Source organism: Parasteatoda tepidariorum, chromosome 10 (genome assembly GCF_982258835.1).
Source record: "Parasteatoda tepidariorum strain Cologne lab strain chromosome 10, Ptep-v5.0, whole genome shotgun sequence".
Lineage (NCBI taxonomy): Eukaryota > Metazoa > Arthropoda > Arachnida > Araneae > Theridiidae > Parasteatoda > Parasteatoda tepidariorum.
The window spans coordinates 84,435,707-84,459,225 of NC_141764.1; the positions used below are offsets into that span (position 1 = coordinate 84,435,707).

At 26.6% G+C, this 23,519-nt stretch overlaps 1 protein-coding gene across 3 annotated transcripts; it reads left to right on the top strand.

Annotated features, from left to right (window-relative positions):
- Positions 1-76: 76 nt before the first annotated feature.
- Positions 77-23,135, top strand: LOC107456251 (transmembrane protein 117). 3 transcript variants are annotated; one of them, XM_071184218.2, is made up of 9 exons: positions 77-294; positions 1,880-2,784; positions 4,299-4,558; positions 5,510-5,745; positions 9,065-9,325; positions 12,464-12,590; positions 13,896-14,051; positions 14,831-15,216; positions 22,130-23,135. In XM_071184218.2, exons 2-9 carry the CDS (start codon positions 2,036-2,038, stop codon positions 22,157-22,159), a joined length of 2,205 nt encoding a protein of 734 aa, XP_071040319.1. In that variant the 5' UTR covers positions 77-294; positions 1,880-2,035; the 3' UTR covers positions 22,160-23,135. The 3 variants fall into 3 exon arrangements, with proteins under 3 accessions (XP_071040319.1, XP_071040320.1, XP_015929559.1); XM_071184219.2 differs by having other exon boundaries at positions 14,831-15,172; XM_016074073.4 differs by having other exon boundaries at positions 14,831-23,135.
- Positions 23,136-23,519: the final 384 nt, after the last annotated feature.

Sequence of the window (23,519 nt, forward strand, 5' to 3'; positions counted from 1 at the left end):
TGGCTTGCTTACGCCTCTAAATCATTTTTACAGATGCAAATATATTTATTTTTCTGGGATGGCAACGCAACATTGTTGTGAAAATGAAAGTAGCGAAATTACGTCTGCACGCAAATTGATGGAATAAATACTGAAATAAAAACTTATATTATTAAACCTCTCGTATGGATGTGGAATGACTATGTTAAAGAATTATCACGCTGATTTCAAAGTGAATCTATACTTGAAATTAGCCTATATTAAAATGTTATTTCCATGTTTCGTATTACTGAAATGTGTCTTACCGGCTATGAAGTACGATATTTTTTTTGTTTCAAATAAATATTTGAGTTTTTAACTCCAAAAAATTTCATATATCATTACAATTGATAACTTTAATATAACTGTTGTCATTTTTGTTTGAGAAATTCTATTATCTGCATGAGCCTACTTACAAATGCCCCCACGCACCATTACTTAATCATGACTGGGTTTTTGAGTAAATACTCCAAAATTTACGTTTGAATTTAATTTACTATCATACTGAACCGAACTCTTTGCTTTTAAAGAACAAGTCTGCATTCTTTCTTGGTTGGTATAAAAAATTCATGCTAAAAACAATGTGGGCGCTTATCCTTTTATTTTACCATATTTTTCTAGGAATCGAAATAAATAGTTTGTTTATAAATCGTGCAATTCTTGAACAAAACTGAAAAAAGTCTTTATCTATGCCAAATTTTTATTTTATTATCACAAATAAATTATGAGAGTTTCTTCCTGTAAAAAAAGAAAGTCATGTCAATATAATGTGTTTATTCCATTTTTTAAATTATTTTGCAAGATTTTCATGGGAAGATTTCCGTAGCGTGATCTGTAGCAGAATTATCGCCAAGTCTGGGCAACTTCCGGGCTGTGGCTCGCAAGAAACTAAAAAGAACATCACAGAAAGGGACCAACTGGAGAGGTATAACTCATAGCCATCCCCGGGCAAATATCTACAGGTTTTTTTATAGAGCATTTGCAAGTTAAAAGTCTATTTGGCACCTTGGCGATTGTAGTTGGCCTCGACAGATTGATACGGAAATTTCCCCATTTTCATATTGAAACCTGTTCATGCTAGCTGTTTTTAGACTCAATGAAACCGCCCGGTTCTTTTACTTGAAATAATTTTAAAAAATATTTAGAGATAGAGTAACTTGTCCAAAGGTTATTAAGAGTCTTAGGTACCTACTTTTTCATTCCATTGGCTCAAATAAATTTAGCAATTTTATTTACTTGTTTATTTATTCAAAAAAAAAAAAACAGTAACTTACTTGCACCAGAAGACTTTGCATAAGCAACTTCATCGCCTGCACTGATGAAATAGAAAAGTACCGAGTTTTATTTTAGTTATCCTAATTTTGTGGTTTTTTTTTTTAGTTTCTTGCATATCACTACTCAGTTGGTGCTCATAGAAACTTGGCAACTTTTTGGCACTACATATTGGCATTACATATGTATTTCCTATCTTTTAAAATATCTTTAATTACTTAAACTTATTTGTTCATCGATTTATATTTAAATTAAATCAAGGAGTTAATATTTTAAAGCGAGAATAAAATATTTTATTCTCGTTTTAAAAGATTAACTCTTTGAAGACTTGCTCCAATTTCAGTCTCCAACAATATTTTAAACCTATTAAAAAAAAATTTGAAAAAAATTCAGAGATTTACTTGAGAGTGACTACAAATTCATACTGGTTCCTCTTTTGCAATATTTCTTTAATTTCTCATGAATTACAGCCTGGAAATTGCTAAAATTTTGTTGTAGCTACTGATATAGAAATCTTACTGTCATGCTTAAATCTTAACATTTAATTTATGCTGATATGATTTATTTTATCTTTTTTTTTTTTCTTTAGGTTTTCAAGAATAACTGGCTTTAAAAACAATTAGTGTTAAGGAAAATAAAAAAAATTAGTATCTTCTATAGAAACAGCATGTCATATTTAATGATCATAAACAATTTCTAAACTGGCATGTTACAAACTGCCTGTGTAACATGAGTTTAGTATTCAATGGATGGCGAAGACAACACAGTTGACTCTTTGCTGAAAATTGATAAAAACGCTTGGGAAGAAACGACCGCAAAAGTAATCCAGAACATCGAAGAGCGCTGCTCCAAAAAGGAATATGAAGGATCTGCAACAAAATTTGGTGCTCAGACTGAGTTTTTACGACCTTGGGTTGCTCATAAGTCAGTTAAAAAGACCCATATTAAATCGGATGCTATTCCAATTAAAAACAAATTGGATCCAGACGATTACAGAGGCTCTAAATCTCGTAAGAGCAGCGCCATCTCGAGTGAATCTCACGGGGGCCGATCTGACTCGCTTGAGGATCATTTAGAAGATATAAAGTACATTGATGATAGTGCCAAAAGTTCGTTGTCCACAAGCTTGGAAACACACATCCCCGTGTTGCCCCAACCATCTTCCATTCATCGTCCTCCATCACCTAACCAACAGGTTGAAAGGCCACGTGCCTCTGTGCTTGAAGAACGATACTGTCAAGCATTCATTAGTTCTAAAAATGAGCAAATAGCTGACAGTTGTAGACGGCATTATACTTCTCCTCGCCTTCCTCCTAATCATCATCTGTACACACCTAAATTCAGACATGAACCCAGACTTGTTGTTAGTCCTTTGCCTGCTGAGAAAACAAAATCTGAAAAAGATCACTCTGAAGCTGACTATTTTTCACGTAATTCAATCGGAGATTCTGAACACCAAGTCACTCAAAATTTTTTCATTGAAAAAGATTTTAGGTAAATATTTTATTTTTTAAGCTTATTATTATTTGTATGTATATATTGGTATGAAATGTATATTTAATGCTGAAAGTATTGATAAAAAATTTTAGAGGTTAGATAACTTTTGAAGATAAAATTTCAATTCCCAACTTTTCTCTATTTATTTTACGATTTGAAGGTTTTTTCTTTTAGCTTGTTTTTTTTATTCATTCGTACAAAAATCATTTCTTTCAGCACAAAAACTACTCTTTAGGTCCAATGACGTAAACTTTCTTTTTCGGTCATTTGACTTAAAAAATATTCTTTTTTATTAAATAAAATAAAATAATCATATTTCATAGATTTTACTTATGATTTGAAAATCATTTTATAATTATTAATTTTCGTCTTTAATCAAAAATTTTATTTTATTGGTTTTACTTACTTAATCACGCTTCTTTTTGATTATCTGCTCATGATAATTTGATCAGATTAAATAATATAGCTTTCTTATTTATTAACTTTAATTTTCATTTTTTTTTCTTCATAAAATATGTTCAAAGTTCTGTGTTTCACAATATCTATCTGCTTGAGATTGTTAGTATGATAGATTGGTACACTGAAAAAAAAACCCTATTAAATTGGTACTTGTGTACCTAAATTAAATTGTACTATTGAAAAAAAGTGCCAAACAGCATATATTTTTGGCAACAATAGAAACTATATATGAAATACATGGTTGTTACTTTTCTGTTGTCGAAAAATTTTGTTATTTTGTGCTATTTTTTTTATTTAGCCGAAAATGGTTAAAGGGATTTTACAAAAGTACCATAATCTGATAACCAACCAGAAATGTCTTTAAATTATCATTTATTATTATTATTAATTACCTATAGGAAAATTATCCTTGAATAAATAGATAATATGCTAAACTATTCATTATTATAGTTATTTTTTTAAATCCTAAATAAAACATACTCTAAGTGTTATTTTTTGTATTCTAAGTTTCTATTTACAAATGATGGTGCATATCTGTTAACTAAGTACCAAAGAGAAACAATATGACAAAAAAGTCACCAAATTTTAAGAAGGATAGTTATAACTATACTTAGTTATTATCTTGGACACGTTAATAGCAAAATTTAAAGAGTATAAAATGGTTTATTTTTAGGAAAACAGTTTATTAAAATGCTTAGATGGACTACACAATTTGGTATTTGCCTAAGTCAAATTTATTTTCTACAAATTTGAAGGAAGCTCTAATTCCATGGCTTGCTGTGAGAATTTTTTTACTAAGGAATTATCTTTCTTTCCATGTGTTCCATTTTATTTGTGTGAATAATAATAAAAGTAAAGAGCTGGTTTGAATTAATATCCAGCTGAAGTGTTATTGATGATGAAACTTGGTAAAAATTAACTTTCTTTATTCATTATCCAGCTAATAGATAAGTACCTATGATCTTAACATTCTTCTATACTGAAATTTTATGATACTTAAAAATCATTTGATTCAATGTATTTATTAAAATGAGATTATATTTCTCTTTCAGATATTACTTTCAACATCCTTACTCACGCCTTTTTGTATCATACTTTGTAATTTTTTGTAATTTTCTGGTGTTTGCCGAAGATCCAGTTTCTCATAGTCATACTGAAAGTGAAATTCCAGTAGTTGGGAATGTGTTCTCTTTTGTCGCTACTAAATACCCTCCACAATGGACATGGCGTACACTAAAAGTGGTTCTTTGGCTGATAGCCATAATTATTGGATGTATTTTTGGGAAATACTTTATTCATCATGTAGTTTTAAGTAAGTTTATGATTTTTTGTTTAAAAGAAAATTTTGTTATATTTGATTAGCCTAGTTTTTGATCTAAATTGCAGTGATGTAATTACTGCTTCTTTTTTCAAATATATTTTTGTTGAAAACTGCACTAATACATTTTAAATGTGTTAAAAGATTTAATCTTTTTTGAGAATCTTGTCATTGCTTAAACTAAAATTGCTTTCAACTTATTCCAAAAAATAACTTGTTGTTGCAAAGTGGAGAAATCTATAATTTTAATTAGTTCATTTTATTAATAAGTTATTTATGTTACATGTAAGAAAATTATTTTATATTTACAATACTAGTTAGAATAACAGAATATTTTCAAAATTTTTGAACTACAGCTCCATTAACTCCAAAAATATTTAAAATTGTTGCTCTAAGAAATTCAATGGTTTTTCAATGTAAATTAATTGGGTTCTACATTGTAAAATGACGTAAGATATTTTTTTTTATTTGTAATTTTATTTTTGAACAATTGTAAAACTGGCTTTTAGGTTTGAGTTGTCTATGCTTTATAGCCTTGTAGTGACTAAATACAGTTATTTGAAAATTTCGTATGAACTAACTTAATTTCCCTCCATTTTTTTTTTTTTAAAAAATGTCTTTTTTTTTCTTATTTATTTTAGTTGATGAGAAATTATTTCCTTTTTTTACAATTCAAATGTTACTTTCCTCTTCTAAGCAAAATCATAGGATTCAAGAAAAGCAAGTGTGTAGAATATGCAAAAAACATCTTGTAAAGGAAAATTTGAACATTTTTCTCCAAATTATTATTTTTTAAACTGTACATCAAGAAAAATAATTTAATAACATAAATTTTAATATTTACTTATGAAAATTAATTTATGAGAATTATTTAGGTATTTATTTAAATAGTGTATATACTTCATAAATATGTTTTCATTAATTAATGTTTATTTTGTATTGCAGATCGATTTTTTCGTCTCAAAATGTTTCGTGATGAACAAGGAACATGGATGATTATGTTTCTCACATCATTAATGTTTATCTTCATGTTTTCCAAAGTCTATAATTGGTTTATCCTAGCAAGTCATCCTCAAAGTTACAGATTTTATATCAATTCTCACATGGGAATAACAAATGCAACTTTTATGAAAGCGGCTGCTTGTGGAACCTGGATTGGAGATTTTGTTACTGCATGGATGGTATGCTTAGATCATAATGATGAAATATTTTTGGTGTAAACAAAATACTTTTTGAAAATATTTCAGAACAAGTTGATTATAATGGATTAGGTTTGCGATTCGTTCTAGGAACAGGGAAGACTTAAATTCTCAAGAAATTTTGAAATGTCACTAAAATAATCAAAATTCTCAAGTTAATTCACAAACACCTTTGGAAATTTTTAGAGCACTAGTGCAATACAAATACACAACTTTACTGCCATCTAGTGATTATTTCGTTTATTTATTTTTTGAAATCAGTGTTATTTTCATAATTCAATTTAATAATTTTGTTATTTCTATGGTTTAAAGAAGATAAATTTTTGCCCTCAGAAGCTATGAAAATATCTATTTTTAGTAATTATCTTAGGGATCGAAATTAACAAAACTTATTTATCAGTCAATGAGTTCAATAACTACTGGTTTGCATTACTCTCTACATGTCTTCATATGCCTCTATTAGATATTTTTTAAAATACTTCAAAATTTTTAGAACAAAATAATTTTAGCTAATTTAATATTTAGCTAATTCAATTGAGAATATCTATTTTTAATAATCACATTAGGGATCGAAATGAAATTTAGTTGCTGTTTCTTGGAATAATTAATTAATAGATTATATTAGTTTCTATGTGTTTTCCCTGTTTCATATGCTTCTATTAAATTTTTTTTAAAAAATACCTAAAACTCTATGGAAAAAAAGAAGGGATTTAATTATCGACTATGCCAACCTTCATCAATGAAGAGGTACTTTAAGATGGGATCAAATTAACATATCTTATATACTAGTGCAGGGGTGGCGAACCTTTATGCACCAACGTGCCATTTTTTCAAAAATATATTTTAATGAGGTCATAGACGTGCCGACAAATAGTTTTGACTTCGTGATTATTGGGTAAATAATAATACTAAATACTATCAAATCAAAACTCTTTATTTACTACGAAATTTTTATTTTTTTTTGCAATGCCTCAGTTATACGCGTAATTCAACTTAAAGTAACATAAGTGTGACTTCTGTTGTTGCAGATTAGATGACAAATAACATATATTAGGGTTATAAAATGTTAGTTTAATCAGAACTGTTAATTTTTTATGCTAGTTATTTATTGTTCGCTTGTAATTTATGGTTATTAATTGCTTTTTTGGCATTAATTGTTCTTTTTTTGTGAATTTTAATTGAATTGTTAATATGCTTCATAGTGAACTTTGTGATCGGTGGCTTGCCCAAAATATTGTGTCTCGTGCCATAAGTGGCACGCGTGCCATTGGTTCGCCATCCCTGTACTAGTGAATTGGTATTCAATATTTATAGTGGTAGATACGCCACATTACTCCCTTTCCAGAATTTTATCTGTGATAGAATTCGATGAATGGATAACACTAGTTGATTCATGCTGTTTATTTATTTATATTAATTTGACTCATTATATTTTTTTCATTTTTTTTTTTTTAAATTTTGTTTATAACATTTCGCTCATTATATATGTATTTTTTTTTCTTCGTTTTTTTTTATTGACTGGAAGACTTTATTTACTTCACCGGATTTTTCTTTCTTTCTTTGAGCAGTATATTTTTACACAAATCAACTGTTTAATGTAGATCATCCATCAATATTTGCAAGTTCTTATCACGTCCGGATCACCATTGAAGTGATTTAATTATCGACTATGTCAACCTTCATCTATCAAAAGGTACCTCAAGATGGAATCAAGTTAACATGTCTTATATACTAGTGAATTGATATTCAATATTTATAGTGGTTGATGAGCCAGAAAATAATTTAAGCCAAATCAATATTTAGAGTTTTGTAAACTAATTAAATAAGGCATAGCAAACTTCATATCAAATGATATTTTATCATTATATTTTAATAAGTGTATTTAATGTTAATGTTACATATTTATCATAAATAAAGCAATCTATTCAAAGTAAAAAATATATACAGTGGAATCCCGGTTTCATGTTGTCCATTTCGAGATGATTGTTTTTTCTGAAATAACTTTTTTTCTAATTTAACTTTCAGCTCTAAAAGTAAATCATTGATAGAATCGTCTTTAGTGCACTCTGACTGCAACATGAGGTTGTATCATCAAAAAGAACTCTCTAAATAAAAGTCTCTTATAAATATTTCGAATACATTTTAATCTATTTATTTGTTTTGTTAAATTTTTTGTTTTGATATATTTTTGTATTTCCTTATTTGACCTTTTCTGCATTTGGTGCAGATGTTTGCTCAGTTGCTGGAAGAGGTTTTAATGGTCTCTCCTAAAAGTCTATGGAAAAAACTATGTGCTTCCTAAAAGTGGTCGTAAATAGAGGTGGTCTTTCTTAGAGGTTTCACTGTATATATATATATATATATATATATATATATATACAGTACAGAACCCGTTATCCGGAAATCAGAAAACCGGAACGAAAATCGATACATTTCCCCCCCATTTTTTTTAAAAAAAAACTTTTTTCCTCATAAGATTTTAGGATTTTTCTTTCTTTTTTGAAAGATGTTTACCTTACCATCATTTTAGAAATAATCATTAGTGTATTACTTCATCGTTTTTTCTTCTTTTTAAGTTATTTCCAAATACTTTTTTTTTTTTAGTTGGGTTTAACAATAAAAAAAACGGCTTTTTGTATCGATTCAGAAAACCGGAAAAATCAGCTATCCGGAATAGCGATGGTACCGATCGTTCCGGATAATCGGTTCACTACTGTATATATAATATATACAGTGTACATATGTACAATGTTCATCATCATGAAGACAAAACGTAGACCAAAGCAAAAAACCAAATCAACATTAGTATACATAAATTTTTACGCTCATGATAATGATTGGTTACATGTTGGAAAAACCACTGATTATCGTTTTGTGGCAGTGCACTGTATGTTATGGTTCATATTTTGTGTCATTTATGCTTCTTATGCCATTTATAACCTGTACATGTATAATAAAAATTATTCTAAATTGTAAATTTCATAAGAATAATCACCAAGATGATAACATGAGCTGGACCAATTATGAAGAAACTTAAATAACAAGCACTTAAACCAAACATTTCAAGGTTAATAAATTTAACTTTCAAATCAAATTTCTATTCTCAGCTACATATCAGTAAGAGTAATACGAGTACTTCTGTTTTGTAGAGGACATTTGTCTTATTTTTTTATATGATATGTAAAAGAAGAAATAAGATTCATTAAGTATAAGATCCATAATTGTCTCAATTCTGACCATGTAACATTGCTTATCAGTTATTACTTATATTTTTCAAATAACATTTATTAAATGTGTTTAGGTTACTGATATGATGCTCCAAGATAACTTGTATCCGTTTTGGGCAAGGCCTTACAGAGAATTTTGGCGTTCTCACGGACGCATTCGAATTGTGATATTTTGGACTGGATCAATTGTAATGACTACTTTAGTTGTTACCCTGATTGTAAGTGACCTCATTAGCTGGGATAACTTAAATAGAGATTTTGTTGCTACTACTGAACTTTCCAGAGCTTTCTTAGCCTCATTTATACTAGTGATGGATTTACTTATAGTGATGCAAGTAAGTGGTTAAAAAAATTTTTTTATCAATATTAAATTGACTTTTTTTTGTTGGAACTTTTCCATTAGCCGAGCCCAAGCAAAAAATCGCCAAATAATGTAGAATTCCACCAAATTTCTTACAACTATTGGGGGAATATTAATTTGGGGCCATATGCTCTATTCTCTTAATTCATTCAAAACAAAGCACATTTTCCTTTCTTTCTTCCATCTTAATTTTTGTTTTATAAAATGATGAAAATTTGGAATTTAGCCAGAACTGAAGATATTGCAATTCATTAATATTTGTTTATAGTTGAACTTGTTTTGCTTACTTTTAATAAATATTTGTTTAAAGTTGAAAGTTTTCGACTTTTATTCCGTTGACTGTTTTGTCATTCGCTTCTCTTGGCGACTTGGCTCGCGTTTGGCTCACAATTAGCGACATTTGGGCCCAGCTAATGAAAAATTACCCTTTTTTTTATTTACTTCAATTTAATATGAATAATTTAACCATTTTTTCAATTTGTTATATGAAGTATTTTTTGTTAAAAATATTGTTCAATAAACAATAACAGCAATTTATCCGATACATTATCAATCTCATAGACATGTTTCTGTATAGAGTAATTTTTAGAATTTTGTATTTCACTCAATGTTTATTATGTGTTATTTAATTTTATTATGAATTTCTATTCATTGTTTGTTTCTGTATTATGTAGTTTTAAGAATATTTTATCTAGTTAAAATAGTTTATTATTTTAAAAGATGTATACTAAATTGTAGTGCAATTGAAATGATACTCTAAAAACAATCTGCTTTTGTTGTTATTTTTTTGAAAAAAAATTATCTGATGGTAAAAACTTATGTATCTAGAGAAAACATATTTTAAGTATTGCAACCATTTTAAAATGTTTAGAAACAAATAAATTAATGAAAAATTATTAAAGTAAAAAATTGATTAATTAATCATTAGCCTACTTTAACTTTCATAATTAGAAATTTTTTTTAATAAAACTTATCCAAGTTTAATATGAATTAATTTTATACATAACATTTTTATTTACTTTGTTACTAATGTTATGAAATTCCACTCTCACATTGTGAAATTCTACCAAACTGATGCACATATTTTACGTACAGTACTTACCTTTTCTATCAAAAGAACTGAATCATGTCCAACTTTTTTTTTCATTATTAAGGAAAAGCACAAATTTCTTAAGATATTGTGAAATGATTTTGACATTTTTTTATTTATTTTTAAAATCTTCGTCTTATGAGGTTTTCTTTTTATTAAAATAATGTCTTTTAATTATGTAACCGAACAATTCAAAAATTTAATAAAACAATTGTCACACCAAAATAATTGTATCTTACACTACAAGATTTCCATATCTTGTTCCGGAAAAGAAAAATCAATAATCTCTATGCAAAATAATTTTTAATAAAAGTATTTACTGGCATTTGCATATTTCGTATTACTGCATTTTACGTATCCCTACTTTCCAAATTTTACGATTTCTGGAATTTTTATTTCTTTCTGATTTTATTAAGGAAAAATCCCTTTTTAACTAATACCTAATGAATCCTGATTAAACTAATTATTTTCGCAGCCAGCCCAAAGTATTTTTGTTTGTTTGAGTTAGAAAAATATTAGATAGCTTTTCAAATGACTACAGTATTCATTTTATCCAGAGCAGAAAAAAAATTTGAAATATAACAATTAAAATACATTTGATGAACTGTCTATGCATTAAAATTAATGAAATAATTGATTTTTATTAAAATGTGATGCAAAAATCAATAATAAAATTTCTAGTAAAACTATTAATTTTTTTCTAATTTTTTACATTGTTTGGAAATTGTGAAATTATATCTAGTGCAGCAGGATGAAAACTAGCAATATGTTCTCTCTTATTATTAAATTTTAAATATTTGTAAAGATTAGATTTACTTATATGTTGCGATTTCTTCCCTCCATAAAATCATAAAAAGAACTTTATCTTTTGAACTAATTATCGAGTCTTTACATTCGAGGATGCTAATTAATTGGTGCTGGTGATATTAAATCTTAAAATCAGTCGCAAAAGCGTACTTTCTCTGAATAAATGTTTGTATATATTTTTTTTACTGTTTCGGATTTGTGCAATCTGGAAACTATGGTCCCCCTAGTCAATTTTATATTTTTGAATATTTAGTCAAATCTCGAGAAATTTTCAAGCGAATAAAAAAAAAATTTCACACAATTATAAAATTTGCTTGTCCAAAGATAAATCCACTCAAAAAATAAATTTTAGTTACATTTTTTCATTATTTTCTTTAGTAATAGTCAAAAAAAAAATTGAATTGTAAGGTATACTATTTTTTACATAATTTTAAAGTATCTAATTTTACATGGCAAATTTAAAAATTTAAGCAAAATCGGTTGAATAGTTCCTGAGAAATTAAATTTCAAAAAAGTCGTGTATTTAGAATTCAATTTCTTAGAAACTATTCAAACAATTTTCCTCAAATTATGTATTTTGTCATGTAAAATTAGATACTTTAAAATTATGTAAAAATTTATATTTTATGACTGTTATTAAATAAAATAATAAAAAATAGCAAATATTTACTAGAATTTATTTTTTGCGTGGAATTATCTTCGGATAAACGAATTTTATATTTGCGTGCAAAGATTTTTCAGTTTGCTTAAAAAGTTCTTGAGATGTGACGAAACACGCATAAAATAAAATTAGCATTAGGGCGTCCAAACTTTGCATCACTCTCCTATCCAAACTATGGGACTATATTTCCCAGATTGCGGCTAGCCTCTATATTTTAGGAGTCAGAAATCCAAATCTGTCGAAAAAAGGTATGTTTATTCAGAGAAAGTACGTTTTGTGTCTGATTTCATGACTTAAAATATCAATAATTTTTTTGTTTTTGTGCCTTGTTATACAAATTACTCTAATTTAACAAATAAAATTTTTGGTTCCTACTAAATTGTTGTTATATCGGGGCTCAATTGTATGTATATCTATATGTATTGGATGCTTTTTCCTTCATACGTGACTGAAAAATTCAATATTTGTTATCATTTATAATTAAATTAATTTGCAATCATAAATTATTGCAAATATTTATTTTACAATTAATCAATATTCTAATATTTTTATAGGATTGGGATTTTCCTCATTTTGTGTGCGATTTAGATGTTAAGCTTCCTGGTATGCATGCTGCTTCATTTAAGTTTGATTTATTTCAAAAGTATGTGAATCTTCCAGATGTCAGTATACATGTTACTGGTAAGTATTTAGTTCTAATTTTAGAAAAACTTTTTTACTTTTATCTTTTAATACCTATGCTAAAGTTTTTTTTCCCTTCTCTGATTTTAAAATTATTAATAGTTTGATGGAAAGGTAACCTATAATTAATTATAAATAAATTAATTATTGCACTATTGGGCATGATTGTGTTCTTAATTTTTGTCTTTTTGAAATGAAAATTTATTTGGAATTTTATTTTTCTTTTATAATTAGAAAGTTCTTATTAATTAAAAATTCTCAAGGATGTTTTTTACAAATTTTCAGTAAAACTAAATATTTTTAAATGTAAGTAGTATTTATTTTTCTTCAAATTTTAAGAAGTTATAAAAGTTTATCCTAAGTAAAACTGAAAAAAATAATCTTTGAAAATACTTTTTACTCATAAATCTCATTATAAATTTTTATTTTTAATTTCAGTTAATTTTTTGTATATATTTTTCATTATTTTAATATAACATTTACTTTTTTATCTCATTCTTTTTTAATAGTTATGAATTATGTGAAATTATTTCCAAAAAGAAATTGAAAAAAATTATCATGGCAATAATCTAATGAAAGGTTTGCACTTTAGCTGTGATATAACTCTTTTATATTGAATATTTTTAATTGAATATAGCAATATCATTCTATAGGAAGTTGAATTAAACTTAGTCAGTAAAACTCTAGGCTATATTTTTATTTCCTTTTTCTGCCTCAATTAATTTAACAAATGTATTTCATGTTAATAAGTTTAATGTTTAATTTAAAATTTAATTGAATTATTAATAAAGTGAATTTTTGTTTTTAAATTGTCTTTTTTAAGGGTGAAAACTTTTTTAAAAAATAATTTTACTTAACTACTATTTATCTTAGGACAGAACAAATAAAACTATTTTAATTGTTTTGAAATCTATTTCGTTAATGACAATAGCACTGTTATTTTAATTACTTGCTTATCTTTGCATAATATTGAATCGCACTTATTGAATATTGTTATAGCAATACTAGTTAAGTAGTTTTTCCTTAATTAAACAATTTATAGATACTCATAGCTAAAAAACAAATTAATCTGAAATTTATCATATTTGAGTTTAAGCCTTCTTTTAAAAGTGAAAGATACTAGTGGATATTAATAGTAGCAGCAATCATGTTAATACCAATTGTTAACATTTTAACCATTGCACTTTTTTTCCATAACAGCTTATAAGGCTTCAATTTCTATGTCAAAATTTAAATTATTCAATAAAGGTAATTTATTGTAATGTTTTAATTTTTTGAGTGTAAAATAAATGTTTAATGTTTCAGGAAAATGGTTCAATTACAGTATAATAGTTTTTGTGATGATTCTGGATTTAAACATGTGGAAAAACCAAATATTTTACATTCCGGTTGAATATGGACAGTATACAGGGCCAAACCAGAAAGTTTTTTCAATTCAAGATGCAGTTCTTTTAACAGCAAGTAAGAATGTTAAAGCTTAAATAATATAACTTTTTTAATGTTGTTTTAAGATATAGTATTGAACTAGCATTGTTTACTCATTAATTTCCCTGCACATTAAATGTATTAAAAATATTCTAACAAGAGGAAGCATTAAAACCTTTGCTAAGTACTACCTCTAGTTTTCATTCTTAGATTTAATTTAATTAGCAAAATTATTATTTTGAAAATTATATTAATACTTTTCTTGTATAATAGAATGTTAAATATTTTATAAAGATTATATTAACTTAACTTAATTAGATTAGATTAAACTTGGGAGATTTTTCTTAAAAATTGCCTAATATAAATGTGATCTTAAAACTGGTTCCACTTACATTCTATAGTGTGTCAAATAACATAGATAGGACATGGGGAAAGTATAATTTTCCAACATGGTTTTGGCCCTTTTGTGAGAGATTAGTTCTAATGTTTTAAAAAAAGATATTTTTGTTTCACATTATTTTTTTAACTGATATATATTTAAATGCATTCATTAAAATTATTGTTTTAAACATGCTTATAACTAAAATTATTATTCCCACACCATGTTATCATTCCCCCACTTTTATAAAAATTTGTATTTTTTTTCCCTCCGTGTTTTATTAAAAATAAAAAATTTAAAATTTCAGACGCAATTACTTTTTTTCACTACCAATTTTTTGCTGTCACTACCTAAAAATAACCTATGTGTAGAAAATGACCCTATTATTAATTAATTCATATTTGTTTTAACCTAATATTGACGTCTTTATGTGTAGAAAATTCCTCACTCTGGACTTATGAAATACGGAGCACTCAGATAGATCCAATGACGAATAGAACACTTCTAGAAGGGGATATAAACATGAACTCGAGATATTTAGGTTACCCTCTGTCAGTTAAGGGAATGGCATTTATGCCATCTTTGATAGGATTTGCCATGTTTGGAATTCTCACCTATCTGTACGGACGTTTCCCACCTCCAACAGAAATGGTTTACGGACGCCACCGTAAGCGAAAGAGGGAAGTTCCGCGCAGCAGCTGGAGGAGAGAGAGAGGAAACCGATGCACGCACTATCTCATTCATAACAAGGAGAAATACCCGGAGGAGAAGAAAAAAGGTAGTAATCAATTGGCTGAATTGATTGTTGCTTGGGAAGAAAATGTAGGTACTACAAAGCAATGTGAAAAACCGTTATGACATACATAATTTACTTTTATCACTCTTTTTATTGCTAGCTTTATAGGAAGCCGCAGAATTGCAATGGCTCTTTTTCTGGTTTTCTATACCTGGTGTGCTACTGTTTTTTTTTTTTTTTTTTTTATGTTTGACATTATGCAACTGCTTAAGTAAAATTAAAAGTTATAGATTTTTAATGATGTATACAATATAAACTAAAAAATGAAACAGCTAAATAATTTTAAATCTAATGATCAGATATTTTTTACTAACTTAAATTATTAATTTTTGAGAGGGTCAACTTAATATACTAGTTAATTAGAGTAAATGATATTTCAAGTTACAAAATTGTCACAAAAGCATACTTTGTGTGCATAAACGTAATAAAAATGAATAAACTGCAGTCCAATGAATTCAGAATCTATAAATGATCAATATATGGGCTAGGGGTGGTTGCAAACTAGAAAGTAAAGTTACAATAAATTTGTCTATAGCAGCGGTTCCTGATTTTTTCCAGCTACGGAACCCTAAATGATTAACCTTTTGTCAACAGAACCCCAAATTATTAGATAAATAATATAATAGATAGAGTAATTAATAAATAAGTTCAATACCAATTCTATATCTATTCCAAAGAAACACTACCAATCATTTTGAAAATATTAATGTTAATTTTGTCATCGTTTTATCAATAATAATCTTAAAAATAGATTTCATTTTAGACAGTTGAATTCGCAAATCTGAAGCAATCTTTGTCCACCTTTAAATTTGTTCTTAGTGTTTGAATAAGCTGAAAATTAAAGAAAAAAAGCTGAATTATGGTTTTTGTTGAAATGGAAATTGATTATGAATATTGAATAAACTGTCATAAATGTTGAGAATGGTAATCAAAAAAAATACATTTTTTACTGTTGAAATTTGTTATTTTCTTTGAATTGAAAAATTGGATGGGAAATATTGATGCAAATCTTTTATAAATTCTAATCTTTTTCATAATTTATTCAATATAATGTTATTAAAAAAAAATGATTTTTTTGCTGACATTTTGCTTAAATAATATCAAAAAAATTACCAAAATATTAAATGAGTAATGGATTGTTTTGATTGGGTATAAATATAATAAGAGGTTTAGAAAATATTAATTGAATTTTTTTTTTGAGAAAAAATTTTAACTCTGAGATTCCCTGTGACTTTTGCATGGAATCCTAGGAGTTCGCGGAACATCTTTTGAGAATCGCTGCTTTAGAGATCCATTTGAAAATTCTCTTCAATATTCAAAAATTTTGAAAATTAATAATTAAAACATTCTTTTTTTCTTCTTTTTACACATACATTATTTTTAATAATAATTTTATTTCTTTTAGTATCCAAATTAGAAAATGTGGAAAACTATTATTTAGTTTTATAAAAACATGTTTCTAAACAAATATTTTCAATAATAAATTTTAAATCTTATCACAAATAAAGTAATTGATCTTAGCAATTACATTTAAACATTAAAATGAGAATATATATTGTTGGTTAAACATCAGGGAAAAGACAACAGAAAAAAGTTGGGGAATTTTATCATGCTGGAAAAATCAGGAAAATATCAAGAAATTTAATTTTAAAAAACCTGAAAAATGAGGGAAAAGTTTTTAAATTGCATAAAAGTCCAATATTTTTTCCGAAAGAATTAGTCTTGCAATATATATTTTTTTAATTTTTTGATTCTAATGGCAAGAATAAGTTTATTTTTTTAAATTAATTTTATGTATAAGAATAAGGCATAACTGAAAAATTAGTAATAAAATTTATGCTTCCAATTACAAAAATTGCTGAAATTTGATAAAATCAATCTGTAAAAGTCAAGGAATTTTTATCTTGAGTGTTTGTGCCACCCTGGTCTATGGATGGGGATTAAAAGTGCTAGTTTATCAAATTAACATATGTTATTTTACCTAATTCTTTCATTGTCAACTATTTTTATTGTCCCAGTTAATATCATATTGGATTTTCCATTCAAAAATTTTGCTATATCTTTTGAATGAAACTTTTTACCAACTCTGAAAATAATAAGTAGCACATCATGTATAATTTTTGAAAACCATGATATTTAGTGTCGATAAAATCATAAAAAACTGAATTGTATGTTTGTGAAATTATCATAGTTTAAAACAATGTTATCACATTGAGCCTAGCGTCAGAAAAAGTGATATGAATATATAAATATATATATATGAGGTATTTTGTCTGCAGAATTGTGGTTTACTTTTTTATGTGTCCTTCTGTTGTCTGTATGTGTTGTGACTCTTGCATTTCTATAATAAAGTATTTTCATAGGATTTCTGCCTTGTCTGCAAAAAAGTGTGTCACATGAAGTAATATCTCTAGAAAGATATTACACAATTTAAATTATTTATCTTACTTAAACTTACTCTAGTCAAACTTTTAGTGAGATTTTTTTAATTTCTTCTCTCCCTTTCCTTTCAACGAGGATAAGTTGCAAAGTATTTTATACATTATTTACTTCCTAATGCATTTCTAATATGATTTTAAAAGTATTTTATTAGTGGTTTCCTGTAATGTGAATGCTGCCAACCTACGTATAATAAAAAAAAAAACTCAATATATTTTTAAGCCTGTGTTTTATAGTATTCTTTCTACCCGATGATGAATATTTTCATATGAAAGATTTTTTTTCCTTCGATTTTCTGATTTCTATCCCCCCCCCCCGAGTGTTTTTTCTTTCTTTTTTCGATCAAGGCTAGTGCCTGTACTCTGATTTCTACCAGTCATCTGGGTTGCTGATTCAATACTTCAAGCTAGAAGCCCATTTTAACGAAGAGCGGGAGTGAAAGGAAGCATTGGGTTGCATATAATTCTGCAATTAGGGATGTTGTTCATGAGGGGTATAGTGGGTATATGTCCCCTTTAATATTTAAGACAAATAAAGAAAATTTTCATGACTTCTTATGGATTTAAACTTATCGAAGGTAAAAAAAAAAAAAAAAGGAGATTATTCTTTTTGCAGACGTTTAACAAATTAAAAAATTATTCTTTGTTATATGTAACATTTTCGGAACTAGTGTGACTGTGTATTTTAATCCCATTCCCCTTAAAATTTGCCCATGCTAGCAATACTGCTCTTCCCAGCAACACATTCAGTTCTTAATTCTTATTGGCCGAAGCATATTTCTGGAAAGAGAATAATAATTTTCTTCAGTAGTATAAATATCCGAAACCTGATGAAAGAAAGTACCAAAAAAATGCTTTTATTATTTAAAGAATTTAGCAATTTTAAAATAACTTATTGGGAGTTAAGTCAGGACCATAGATATAAATGCGAAGAGTAGTTACTAAGCTTAAATAAGAAATAAGGAAGCAAACTTGACATATTTCAACTTCAACCAATCAGATTGTTCTCTAACGGCCAGTAACTTCCATAGCGATTAGTAAGTTGATGTAAAACATTTGAAACCCGTCTCACCCTGAGTGTTAAGAATGGTTGACCCCTTTGCTGAAAATAATAGATTTTTCCATCGATTCTGATCAGTCACCAATTTTGGGTGTGGGTAGATATAGTGTGTGTCTGCTGTAAGAACTCCCCCGGTTTACATAACAAGAAAGCTAATATCGCCAATACAATAATTTTTAACTCGTTAGAATATTTTTTTAAGAGGAAAAGAGGTTTTAGTATGGTTTATGTTTTGCATATGTTCGTTCTCTTTAGATTTGTTTTTCTTTGTTCTGTTTGTTTATTTTTCTTTCCTTGTGTTCATTTGAATAGTTATTAAAAATAAATATTTATGACTTTCGGTTTACATATGAAAAGACTCATATTTTATGCATTAATTTTTAACTAACTTTTTAACTAAGAAATGCAAGTTAAAAAGTTATGTAAATTAATATTGATTCTTTTCCATCATTTGTTTATAAATAATTTTTAAAAATTGGTAAAAAATAATCTGTTGTGTTCATTATTTTTGGCAACAAATGAAATAAATTTATTAAAAATATTAGTGTTGGCAATTGTTTGATTACAGAAAATCCATGTTTCCTACATTACATACATATTTCCTTAAACATAGTACATGACTTAGTACCAGTTTTAAGCAACTGTAATTTTTTTAATTTTATTAAATTGATTTTGTTTTTAATAAAAAAAATTACTCTCACAAAGTATCCCATTTTGCTCAATTCTGTTTTCTTTAAACAATTATTTTTATTAAATTTTTTAATTACAAAATTAATTTAAATGACTTAATGAAAGTTACATTATCTCAAATTAATTAAAAAATATTTAGTTCATAAGGCATTGTTAATATTTATAGTATAATCTAAAACTGTCCATGTTTTATAATGATGTAAGTTCTATTTTATTTTTTATTAAGAAAACATTGTGTTCCATATTTGTATACCTTTTTATTTAGAAATTCTTACAAGTTTAATTATTTGTTTTAAAATAATTAACATTACCTTTTTTGTGTATTTATTTGTAAAGAATTATATTTTGCATATTTCTACTGCTTCCAAATTTTCATTAAAAAAAGTATTTATTTATGTACTAAATATTTTACTATAAATATCACTTTCTATGTACTTAGCACATATTTTTAAATCATTTCTTTTGTTAAATGAACTTTAAACAATATATGTATATAAATGTAAAAAATATTCGAATCTTGAAAAGAATCACACAATTTATAAATTTTAGCATAAAAGATATTTAAAGCTATTGAATTTCAAACTTAAAATTAGTATCAATCATTTTGTCTCACTTCTTTCACCTGAAACAATATAATGATAAGCCACATTTTCAAATAGTTTAGAAGAGCGGTTTTTTTTTCTCCAAAAAATACCATAGTTTCCATGTAGGCAATAAAAAATTTTCTGTGCATTGTGCTGCTCTCTAATACAAATTTCAGAAAATTGTAAAGTACCTACATAGAAACAATGCTAAGAAAGTGCTTTATGTAAAAATGTCATCTTCGGAAGAAAAGTAGGATTTTTCACTATATTGCCCCAGAGTCCTTCATATGTCCCCCTTAAGCATTAATAACTTAAGTTGTCTCATTGAAGAAAAAAAAGTATCTTTTCTCAAAATTTTTCTTTCCTTAATTTAAATAAATATTTTAGGCTTTATTTCAATGTCTGCTTTGTTACAATTATTAACAATATAAAATAAATGGAAATAATTAGTAATTTTAAAGTTCAGGTGTGTCGTTCCAAACTAGTATGAGATGTAACTTAAATGATATATCCGGGGTTTATTTTAAGTGTCACATTATATTTATATAAAGGGCTTCGAGCAATATAATGATTACGCTACATTTCTATGTAAGCAATAAATTGTTTCTGTGTATTGTACTTTTATTTAGTAGCAATTCTGGAAACTTGTGAAGTATGCATTTTGAAACAACATGAAATAACAGTTTGGAATAAAAATGCCATCTTTGGGAAAAGTGTGGCTGATAACTATATTGCCCCAAGTCATTCATATTTAATTTTATCTCATGTCATCTACAATTGAAAATGTTAAAGTAAAAATGCCTGTTTAACTTAGTTTTTCGTGCCTATATTTTCACAAGTTGTTCTCGTTACATTATATGCGTCTACAAATTGGTCATCAAAAGTTGAAATAGTTAATACATTAAGATGAACTTTATTTATTTCAATTCACTAGTAATATTTAAGAAGTTGTGTGCTGTTGGTTAAAAATAGCTGAGAGGAAAAATGAGACTTTCCATATTTATTTTTAAGGTTTTTATGATGGTTACTAAATTTTACTTTGTTAAATAATTTGTCATAAGGTTGTGGCATTATTGAAGAATACTTCACAATTGTTCTTATTTTAGCCTCAAAATCAATTAATATTTGTGAGCCAACAAATCCATTCTATTAGCAACTAATTATAAATATGTTATCACCATTAATAAACTGCTAATATACCCAGTTGATCTATAGTATTTAGTGCTCATTTCCATTAGTGTTCTTTCTCATTTATAAAACTCTTTATAAAGTAGAACTTATTGTTTTACTCAAAAGAAAACCACAAAGGCCTATCAAATTTTAAGCCTAAGTCACCTGTTTAAGAATGAGGTGTTTGTCCCAGAAATATCATAGCCTCATAGTCAGGTATTGATACAAAAATTATTATTGTGCTCTTTATTTTTTAGCAAGGCTTAACATTTTCTATTTATCTTAAATTACAAAAAGAAAAAAATGTTTTTATCGATGCAGGTAAAATAAATAAATGCAAATGAAAACACCTTATGGACAAAGTATTTTTCAACAGTTTGTAATTTCTTTCATTATTGCTCCTCTTCCTTTACCAATTCTTGTTTTCTTTTTCAAGTACTTTGACTTCATATTTTTATTTATGGTATACTTTGAATTAACATACACAATTTGGATTACATTAAGTGCTTCTTTACTAGTGATTACAAGAGAAGAAGTTATTTCCATTACTCTTTTTTTAATAGTTTTTACCTATTTCACCCTTATTAGTATTCACATCATCCTTAGCATTGTTTAAAAATATTAAGCAGTACTAAAATAAATACTTTTATATATTATTTGATTAAAAACTTCATTCGCTTCAAAAATATATAAATTGGAAATAATAGTCAACATCTTTGAAGTATTCAAAAATAGGATAAAAATGAGAAGGAATAAAAGTGATATGAAATATTAAACGTGAAATTGCCAACGAAAAATAAAAGTGAGAAACTAAATTAGAAAAACCACAATATCCGAAAAAGAAAGATAAAAAACAGAACTAGAAAATCATAGTGGTTAGAGGGGTATGTTCTTGTTTTTCATAATTTTTTTCTCTCTCAGCTAATGTAGTTCTTGTTTGTTTTTATTTTTTATTGGCATATTTAGATCACTTTTGTTTCTTATCTTCCACGTCTAGCAAGTCTTGAAAATGGGCCCCTATTTTTGAGCATTTGAAGCATGTCGACTGTCATTGTGCATCTTTGAAGCAAAAGAAGTTTTTAAATCAAGTAATATCTTACTGCTTCAGTTTCCTAGAATTATCTATTTAGCTTTCATATATCATATCATCACAGTTGCTAAAGTTAACTGATTTTGAAATAAGTTGGATTTAACGACAATTTTTCGAGCTGCACTTCCAACCATAAAGCGGTTTAAAAGATTTTCTAGTATCGCCTACTTTTTCATTCAATGCCACAACCTTTATAGTTAATGCTGTGTATAACGAATAAATAATTCTGTTTTTGACTATTGTTAAGATTTTTTTGTGTCGTTGCCTAATTTCAAAAGTATATTTTATTTCAAAATTGTTGGATCTTTTCAGATCTTTTTGTTTATTTATTTTTTATATAAATTTACCTTATTTAGCAATTTGATGTATGTAAAAGTTGATTAGAAAAATATATAATTCATAGAAAATAGTTTTAAGAGTAAAAATATCTCACAGTATTTTAAAACTGTGTTTTTTATGATGATTCCATTTTTCTTATTCACCAGAAGTCAAAAATAAATGTAATCAAAGATTAGTGAATAATAGTTTATCATATGAGTAACTTGCACATAATACTGCCATAAATTGTACAAAAACTACTGTTTAAATTTTTAATCTGCATGCCCGCTTTTTTCTATTTCTTCAGTTTTCTTAATGGTGTAAATACATTAAATGTGTAAAAATTTATATGATAAATAAAAAAAGCTTTTCTAATAGAAATTTATAAGCAATATGAATTACGCTTATCAGTCAAATCGGGGATTTTCTAAATATTTTCTCCATAATATCATAAATACACCAATGAAGTAAATGTGTTCAAAGAAATTTGAAATCTCTGTTTCTTTTCTCCATACACTAATTGTTCATTTCAAATAAATTGTGAGCTTTATAGTTCGCATTGTTGTGCAAACTAAATAAATATTTTAATAATCTAGGTTGTCTTTGTTAATTCGCATCTATTTATTGACCTTTTTAGATACATGTTTAAAAAATTCCAACAATATATTTAAACTTATTTTGTACAAGTAATTTTTAATTGAAATCTATTTTTAAGTGCAAATCACTAAATTTTAAGATACTTTACAAATTACTTTTGAGATTTTGCAAATTATAACTAGAAATTTTTCCTCTTTTTTTGATTATTTGTGAACTTAGAAGTTCACAAATAATTAAAACAGCAAGCTTCTGTACTTAAACTTCTCTTAGCAACACACGAAAAAAAATTATGTAGTTTATTTATGTTTTTTTAAACATAATCTTGAGTTTTAGTTTCTTTTAGCCTGAAAACATGTTATGAATATGATCTTAATCACCTAAA

Excerpts from the sequence above, each read along its gene's own strand:
- LOC107456251 (XM_016074073.4), top strand. The coding sequence starts at position 2,036 with ATGGATGGCGAAGACAACACAGTTGACTCTTTGCTGAAAATTGATAAA. Across the intron at positions 5,746-9,064 it reads ATTTTGTTACTGCATGGATG|GTTACTGATATGATGCTCCA; the intron begins GTATGCTTAGAT and ends AAATGTGTTTAG. Across the intron at positions 14,052-14,830 it reads TGCAGTTCTTTTAACAGCAA|AAAATTCCTCACTCTGGACT; the intron begins GTAAGAATGTTA and ends CTTTATGTGTAG.